The 9,104-nt window shown below is 39.2% G+C and overlaps 3 protein-coding genes across 3 annotated transcripts; 2 read left to right on the forward strand and 1 right to left on the reverse strand.

The window, feature by feature from the left end:
- The first annotated feature begins 1,207 nt into the window (after nt 1-1,207).
- Nucleotides 1,208-4,087, forward strand: LOC106325197 (50S ribosomal protein L18-like). Its single transcript, XM_013763222.1, has 2 exons — nt 1,208-1,252; nt 3,489-4,087. The coding sequence occupies exon 2, from the start codon at nt 3,517-3,519 to the stop codon at nt 3,859-3,861; it is 345 nt and encodes a 114-aa protein (XP_013618676.1). The 5' UTR covers nt 1,208-1,252; nt 3,489-3,516; the 3' UTR covers nt 3,862-4,087.
- A 180-nt stretch (nt 4,088-4,267) lies between these two features.
- On the reverse strand, nt 4,268-6,488 carry LOC106322406 (serine/threonine-protein phosphatase PP1 isozyme 9-like). The gene is made up of 4 exons (XM_013760427.1): nt 6,059-6,488; nt 5,042-5,601; nt 4,782-4,961; nt 4,268-4,647 (listed from the first exon to the last, which is right to left on the reverse strand). Exons 1-4 carry the CDS (start codon nt 6,249-6,251, stop codon nt 4,624-4,626), a joined length of 957 nt encoding a protein of 318 aa, XP_013615881.1. The 5' UTR covers nt 6,252-6,488; the 3' UTR covers nt 4,268-4,623.
- A 179-nt stretch (nt 6,489-6,667) lies between these two features.
- On the forward strand, nt 6,668-7,923 carry LOC106322660 (60S ribosomal protein L18-2-like). The gene is made up of 5 exons (XM_013760755.1): nt 6,668-6,725; nt 6,926-7,015; nt 7,117-7,245; nt 7,332-7,514; nt 7,592-7,923. Exons 1-5 carry the CDS (start codon nt 6,723-6,725, stop codon nt 7,748-7,750), a joined length of 564 nt encoding a protein of 187 aa, XP_013616209.1. The 5' UTR covers nt 6,668-6,722; the 3' UTR covers nt 7,751-7,923.
- The last annotated feature ends 1,181 nt before the right edge of the window (nt 7,924-9,104 follow it).

Below are 9,104 nucleotides of genomic sequence, written 5' to 3' on the forward strand. Positions count from 1 at the left end.
CTCTGAGAGACAAAATCTGTTTTCTTATTTATATGTATAACCGAAATATATATTCGGTAACCTTGTATAATTTTTATTTTATTGGAAAAGAGAGAATGGAGAGTGTAGTAGTATACTAGTATTATCCTTTTCGAAAAAGTAATATATATATATACTAGTATCATAGAAAGACAATCAGTTGCTTACGTCATTGATATAAAAATGAATGCAAGCGTGTAGATTGTGTGTAGGTTAAAAAGAAGAAAGGTTCAGTTCCCTGAGAAAGCGGGGGACTTTCTCTCTTTCACTCTCACTGCCATTAACTCGTACTTCTGTCTGTGAATCTGTTTTTTTCCTCAGTTAACAGTTTTTTTTTGGTCAACAAGTTAACAGTTTAATAATAGAGATTCAAAAAGTGAGAAAATCAAATAAAAGTCACAGTTTTATTACGCAAGTAATGTTGTCATGTCCTTGTGGAGACAGAAAAAAGGGGAACACTGGAGGGTACAACTTTATAACGGATTCTTGTAAAATAGAAAAAAAACGAAAAATAAGAATGAATACTGTGAAAATCTCTTTGAATGAATATCTGAAGTTATGAACATTGTCTTTGATTTGTAGTCCTCCAAATAACTCGTTTACATTGTTCAATAGTGAGGAAGATAGACCGAGTGTCAAACATGTTTCTAACGATATCAAAAACATGCTTCTCCACGTTCAATGATGTCAGGTTGGTGTTTTATCCTAGATAAGTAAATGGAATGGCTAAGTTGTGACCTATGTACATGATTGAGTTTGATAAACTGTTGTAATGTAGAATCAATGAAAAATTGGAAAGTACTTGCTGAGCCCAAAAAAAATGGCAATTTACTAGTACTTGAGTATTCCACAATGTAACAATTAATATAATTTTGTTATATAAATGATGAAACTAATAAACTACATTGCTGTAGTTGATTTTTCGTGACTAAAAATCAGACAAACGATTCATGACGAAGCCTGATTGTTTGCTATGTAGTTGGTTTAGCTGTTGAAACATAATCAAAATTACTTAAAAAAAAATATGCAGATTAGTTGAAATACTCAAACCTAGTATATAATATGACCCCAACTCAATTAGAAAGAAACAATGGGCTCACTACCAAAAATTCCAGTCTAAATGGGCCGATAATGGGCTCATTATACTTCTGTCATCAAAACCCAATATCTCGTCCTCGTCGGCATTTGTTTCATTCTCTCCTTCGCCCGACTCCGTCGCTTCCTATTTTTCCAGGTACGCTAATTCTGGGTTCAGTGTCTAGAACACTGGAAGTGTTCTCTTGGAAGTTCTTTACCGTCGATTAGTTTTCGAGCTTCAATCCTTTGGAATCTGGAACAAATTGCTCACTGCATTTTAGTTTAGTCTTGATTGGTTTCAATTGTTCAATGTTCCGTCTCTGTAATGATACGAGTTTCGAGGCTCCTAATCAAATGTTGTAGAATAAAAAATGTAAAACCAGTTCTAAGTGATTCTAAAGTAAAGAGAATGTAAGACCATGTTTAATCTAAGTGCTATCAATTGGTGAGATAATTTTTGTTTTAGAATGCTACTAAATTGCAATAAAGGACAAAACTTTCTTTCTTATGAGATAAGAGAACTCATGGGATAAAGGAATTGACCTTGGTTGACCAAGTTTCAATCTAAAGGTGTTAACTTTCAACCAATCTATCTACTTTAAACTAGACACCATCCTAAGCAAACTCTATCTCTAGATGAATGTTTATTTACTAAAATAACTCAAACATCAAATCTCTTTGGTTGAATGTTATCTAAGTAATCATTAGTCTCAAGTCTACTAGCCATCTTAACACCTTTAACAACAAATCTCTTTGGTAAATAATGTTAAAAGCTTAGGAGAGTTGGTTCAGGCATTTCATCAAACACCTTTCAGGCATGAAATGCCTAGAGCTCAACTTTAGAGAGGTCAACTCTAGAGTTGCATTAAAAGCACTCTACTAGCAAGGAACAAGATGGATCTATACTAAAACACCTTAGATCTAGCTTAATCACCATTAGTCTCCCTAACCCATGAATCCAAAGATGACTACTCACTACTTTTCATGATGAGCCCAAGAATCAATGATGATTTGGAGCTAATCATGATTAGTGATCCCAATAATCAAGCAATCACAAGAGAAAATGATCAAGATAAGATTTTTCACTTAAAAGTTCTTTGTGATTAGATAGAAAAACAAGATGCCCATAACTTTAGGATTATAAGAGTATTTATATGTCTTTGGAAAACCTAATGATTTTCTTTAAAAAGACTTAAAAGCCCTTAAAAAACATTAACATTTCGACTAAGATAACGCGTCGACGCGGGTAGAAATAGACGGGCACATCCCGCGTCAGCCAACCCGCGTCGGATCGTCGTCGAGGCTTTTCCGTCATGCGCGCGGGTAGGCGATCCTGCGTGGCTCCGTCCCGCGTGACTCTATCGATTCCTTCTCTTCGTGACGCGGGTTGAGACGATCGACACCAACCCGCGTCATCCTCCCCGCGTTGGACCTTCGACGATGCTCTTTCTTCGTGCGAGCGGGTGAGTGATCCTGCGCTGCTTCACCCGCGTGACTCCTCGACAATCACTTCGGCAACACGGGTAGGGGAAGATGGGGATCACCCGCGTCGCCTTCCCCGCGTCGGACCTCGATGATTCTTCTAGCCCATGCGAGCGGGTACTCGACCCCGTGTGGCTTCTCGAGTTGATCTTTCGGTGACGCGGGTCAGTGGACTCGGGGTGCTGCTACCCGCGTCGATCGCCTTATGATTGATCAATCTCCATTCTTTATCTCTTTTTGGGTCACAATGCTTCTAAACACCTCTGATTGCTCCATAGGATAATCCATTATCTGATTAAGACATATGAATGCAAAATGGATCCTAAAGATGCTAAACTACTAATCTATATGATCATTATGTACAAAATGGAAGCTTAAAACCATGCAAATATGCAAGATATCACTCTGTCATAGATTGTCACATGGACAATGTTGTACTGATCTTGTTCGATGAGAAAGGAATGATTTTTTTTGTTAATGATAATGGTTTAGTCACAAACTGATATCCACCAACTGTTCGATGAAATGTCTGAAAGGAGTGGAGAGTTAAAACGTATGATGTTGATTCTTCTAGGTTTGGTTTTGGTGCTACAAACAAGCAGTCGAATTATATTAATACAGGAGTGTCACATCACACATTTGTCTTTGTCTGATATGTGAAGATTTAGTTTAAAATGGAATATTCAACTGTTATTAACTGCAGTTGCCTCTGGTCATGTAAATTTTGCTCTATTCCACTTCACTGTAATGCAATTTTCGTGTTACTCTTGGCTTGCATCATTTACGTGTATTCCAGGTGTTAGCCTTTGTCTTGTGCTGTGTTAATAATGCTTAGTGAAAATTAGAGTTTTCTTTTAGTTTTATTTGATTTTTATCTTTTGAAGTGTTTACACTTTTGTCTCTCCTTGCAGAGTTTTAGAGAGTAAAAGGCAGAGAAAGATGGTGATTCCACCGGCAGTGAGACCACCGCGGCTCTTCGACCACCTCAAACCTTACGTCTTGAAGTTGTACTTCACGAATAAGTTTGTTCACGCCCAAGTCATCCACTCACCAACAGCCACCGTGGCTTGCTCAGCTAGCTCACAGGAAAAAGCATTGAGGGAAACAATGGGGGTCACACGCGACGTGGCTGCTGCTGCAAAGATCGGTAAACTCCTTGGAGAAAGGCTCTTGATGAAAGACATTCCAGCTGTTACCATTCACATGAAGAAAGAGCAGATGTATCATGGTAAAGTCAAGGCTGTGATCGATTCTGTCAGGGAAGCTGGCGTCAAGTTGCTTTGAGGATTGTTCAACGATCCGTGAAGCCAAATCAGTTTCATATGGTTAGTTCGGAACATTGTCATTCTCTTTGTCTTGAGATCAGAGTGGTGCCATAATGAAAGCCTTTGCTTAGTTCATGTCTATTCTTCTTTCTTTTCTTCAGGGTTGTGAAGAAAAATGTTCAAAAGAGAATGAATTTTTATATGCTTTTGACTATTGAATAATAAGATTAATGGTTCTTTCCGAATAGAAGAAGAATAGTTCAAAGTTGATTTCTTTTTCACCAATGAACAAGCTGAGTAAGATTATGGAATGACATTTTACGGCAGTAGTTGCAAAAGCCATTAGTTAAGTTTTTTCCACACTTCAAAACTATCTTTGATACTGTTAACCCTTTCAATCTGGAGAAGAACATTAGAGCTAAAAGTTGAAGAAATGTGGTACCTTGATGATATGCAACAGGGTTCATCAAACAAGAGCAAGAAATAAAAATCTGAGAGAGGCACTCTAACTTAAAAACTAAAAGGGTTAAAAGAAGAAAGTAAAGGAGACTATCCAGAAGCAGAAGACCGATCATTCTGCATCTACACACAGAAAACTAAGTGTGTGTTTTTGCTTTCTCACTTTTTTTTTACAGAAGTTGTTTGATGATAAGGGACCATTTGGGTTCTTCAATGCATTCAACCCATAACTGAACACACACAAACTAAGTGATGGTGGAAGTTCAAATCTTGAGCCTAGCTTGAGCTGTCAAACCCTTATCTTGAGAGAGAAGGCTAGACTTCAAGACTTCCCCATTTTAGGTACCTGATAAAGAGAAACATATCAAAGATGGACATCACAATCTCACACTGATGAAACCTAAGGCTCTGTTGCAAAGATTCTGAAGAAACTGTGTTACAACATAGGCCTGAATGTACATTTTATTGGTAGAAACGAACCTTCTTGAGAGGATGACTACTAGAAGCGGGAGCCGGTTTCATAATCTCGAAAGAGCAAACAAGAGACTCGTCCACACTCAATAATGCACCAGCGTTATCAAACTCCCCACCATAGTTTGGAGCTGAGAATATCGTAACTAACCTCCTGTTCGCAAAAAACTCATACCCATCTTCCACTACCTGCAACACACAAAACCCATCACACGTCTCCACTAAAAAGTCTCTACCTTTACAACAAAAAACACATCTTAGCTTTTTACCTGATGGCCACGGCAGATAAGGTCAAGATCATTCTTATCCAAAAACTCATCGACTTTATCAGCTCCAAAAGTACAAGAGATGCCTCGATCACTATCAGACCATCCTTCCCTCTTCTGGTCAGGATCAGACCAAAGCAAATCACAAAGAAGACCGTTGTCCGGAATCTCAGTAGGCCTCTCAATCTCTCGAATCTGATTCAAATTCTCCAGCTCCGGCGACAACCCTCCGTGCATACACAAAATCTTGTCGTCAATGAGTGCTGCCACGGGCAAAGAGTTGAAGCAATCGGTGAAGATCTTCCAGAGACGTACGTTGAATCTACGCTTGCACTCGTCGTAGAATCCGTAGATTCTGTTGATCTTAGCGTCCTCGTGGTTGCCTCTCAGGAGATAAATCTTGGACGGGTAACGGATCTTGTAAGCGAGGAGTAGACATATGGTCTCGAGACTCTGCTTGCCTCTGTCAACGTAGTCGCCTAGGAAGAGATAGGTCGCTGAAGGAGGGTAGCCTCCGTATTCGAATAGTCGAAGAAGATCTTGATACTGGCCATGGATATCACCTGATCACAAATTCACATAGAAACCCTAAAGTTTGTTACTTTCACCCCAAGTATCAAAATTAACCTCAATTTACAGAGAAACCCTAAAGTTTTGCTACATTCACCTCCATGATCAACCTCAAATTCACAGAGAAACCCTAAATTTTGCTACATTCACTCCCAATTAGAATACCCTGATGCTCAAATCCCTAAAGTTTTCTACTTTCACCCACAATTACATTACCCAGATGCTCAAATACCTAAAGTTTGCTACTTTTCACATCCAATTACAATACCCAGATGCTCAAATCCGTAAATTTTGTTACATTCACCCCCAATTAGAATACCCAGATGATCAAATCCCTAAAGTTTGCTACATTCACCGCCAATTACAATACCCAGATGCTCAAATCCCTAAATTTGTTGTGTTCACACCCAATTAAGCAATTTCACCGTGGGCGAAAGAGAGAGAGATTACCGCAGATGCGGATTGGGGCGTGGAGCTCGAGGAGATTGGGCTGAGAGAGGAAGATTTGACGAGCGTTGGAGCAGAGTTGACGAATCTCGCACTCTGATAGCTGAACCTGTTTGCCTCCTCTGCCTTCTAGCAATCTTCTGATGATATCATCCAACACTCCTTTCTCTATCATCCCTTCCATACTCGTCATCATCGTCTTCTCTCTCAGATCTTAATTTTTTTTTTTAACCAAAATCGAAACTTGGTACAAGGGTTTCGTTCAAAAGCAGGAGTGGAATAATGGGTCGTGTTTAGGCACCGATGGAATTAAAGATTTTCTGCTTTGAATTTTCCCGAGAAAGTGTGGGAAAGATGGAATTGAGGATGAAGGAGGGTCGTCCAACAATGAGAACCCAGAAGAACTTTGATATTCAGACAAGAAAAAAAACAAACCAATTCTTTCGACCAAAAAAATAAATAAAACCCAATTAAAATGACGATTTTAAAAACCCGATTAAAGTGATCTATCATATAAATGGGCCTCTTGTTTGGGCCCAAAGAAGGCCTAAAGCGAAGATGACGTCATGAAACCTAAGATACGAGCGAGCTTATTCCTATAAATTCATAAACCCTAATTTCATTTTCCTCTTCCTCCGTAGCAGACAGACACTCGACAGCTCACGCAATGGTACGTACTGATCTCCGCCGCTTAATATCTTCTCTTATGAGTTTCCTACGAGCTTGATCTGTTGGTTCTACTTCTAGCTTAGGTTTCTTCGTTTCGATTAGGTGTCTGCAATGTTACTTAGCTTATTGATCTGCGCTATAGCTTATAGTTGAGGAATAAATCTGGAGATGCTTGATTCTTTAGTTTTCTCGTTGTTGTAGGGTATCGATCTTATCGCGGGAGGTAAGAGCAAGAAGACCAAAAGGACAGCTCCGAAGTCCGATGATGTCTACCTCAAGCTTCTCGTCAAGGTAACTAAAATGGATATATTCTTATGAATCTACTGTCTCAATGATTGGTAGGCTGGATCGTAATGTCAGATTGGTTTAATGAGATTTTCTCCTTTCTGTAGCTGTACCGGTTTTTGGTTAGGAGAACCGGAAGCAAGTTCGATGCAGTGATCCTTAAGAGGCTTTTCATGAGTAAAGTCAACAAGGCTCCTCTTTCACTATCCAAGCTCGTTGAGTTCATGAAGGGCAAGGTTCGTTTCCTTTTGAGACACATTCTAATCAGGCTTTGTTTGTCTGGATAAGGGTAAATCATGTGGTTTTTTGTCTCTTACTATAGGATGGTAAGATTGCTGTGTTGGTTGGGACTATTACTGATGATTTGAGAGTGCACGAGATCCCTGCAATGAAGGTTACTGCCTTGAGGTTTACGGAGAGGGCTAGGGCCAGGATTGAGAAAGCTGGTGGAGAGTGCTTAACCTTTGATCAGCTTGCTCTCGTTGCTCCTTTGGGACAGAACACGGTGAGTCATTTGAAAATAAATCACCTTTATCTGGATTCTATTTGAAAAATTAAGCTTATGTTTATGTGTTGTGAAAGGTTCTACTTAGAGGACCAAAGAACTCACGTGAAGCAGTGAAGCACTTTGGTCTAGCTCCTGGTGTGCCACACAGTCACTCCAAGCCCTATGTTAGGTCTAAGGGAAGGAAGTTTGAGAAGGCTAGAGGAAAGCGAAAGAGTCGTGGTTTCAAGGTCTGAGAAATACTCTGTTGTTTCGTTATGGTTGGTTTCATAATCGAAATTTTCATAGAGAACTCTCGTTCCTCTTCATTTCTTGCAGACAATGTTTTAAGCTTTTTGTCGTTATTATGTTCTACTCGACATTTAAATGTTTTGCTTAAGAATTTTCTTATTCCAAAGAGTCTTTGAGATCGTTTAGGAGCCGTAAGGGTAGTGCTTAAATTTGCATGTTAATTGTTACATCACTGGCTGAAAATGTGGTTTTAAAGAAATCATCTGTAAAGTAATTTTCATAATCATAATGATTAATGACACTAGTCAAATAATAACACTACGGTTTCTAACAAATCATTGAAACAAAACTCAATGGTAAGGTAACAGGGGTGTCTTTTTTTTGTGGTCAATATTGGGCTTAAAAGTTCGATATTGGGCTTTGAAATTGTCAATATCTAGAGGGCTTAATCCGGGAAAAAACAAATCAATGGTGTTTAATGTTTAGAAATAACAGAATGAGGAGTACTATGCAATTCCATAACTCTTTCCCTTTTCGTTTTTGGTCAAATCCGGTTAAATTCCGGTTAAGATGCTCCTTCCCGCAATTCAAGGTGATTTCAAATTTTAAAAAAAAAAACAAAGAGACGAGAGCGCACGTCCACCCGTTTCTTTCCGCAATTCAAGGGTTACCAGTTGTTATTCCGATATAAATAAACCTTTAAACCTTCATCCTCAAAAACAAGAATTCGAAAAAAAGCCAGATCTAGATCCACCTTGAGGAGAGCGTCTTCATACACGCCCTTCCGTCTCTTCCTCCTCCTCGCGAATCTTGTTTTCTACAGATCTATTCTTCTCCGAAAAACAAAAATGAGGGAGTGCATCTCGATCCACATCGGTCAAGCTGGTATCCAAGTCGGAAACGCCTGCTGGGAGCTTTACTGCCTTGAACATGGCATTCAGGTTCGTATCGATCTCTGTGGCTGATTTCAAGATCCGTATCTCCATTTTGAAAAGATTCGTTCGTTGAGAAAATCTTGTAGATCTGTGTTTGATTTGATCAGATCTGACGTATAAGCTACATTTTACATTGTATCTTAGCGATCTCCAGATCTACTCTACCTAAATGTTTAGATCTGTGTTGTTGATTCAAGATCCGTTGAATTAGATCTCTTATTAGAACGTGGACTCTTATAGATCTGCGTTTGACTGCTATGGCTGATGCCAGATCCGTTGGGATCCTCTCGTTTCTTCATTGATTACGTCTTTAGATCTGTTGATTCAAAATCGTTTCTTCATTGATTAGATCTGTTGATTGTGTAACTGATTTGTTGTTTTTGCGATTTGGAATTGTCACAGCCTGATGGCCAGATGCCGAGTG

This window comes from Brassica oleracea, chromosome C2, assembly GCF_000695525.1.
Source record: "Brassica oleracea var. oleracea cultivar TO1000 chromosome C2, BOL, whole genome shotgun sequence".
Lineage (NCBI taxonomy): Eukaryota > Viridiplantae > Streptophyta > Magnoliopsida > Brassicales > Brassicaceae > Brassica > Brassica oleracea.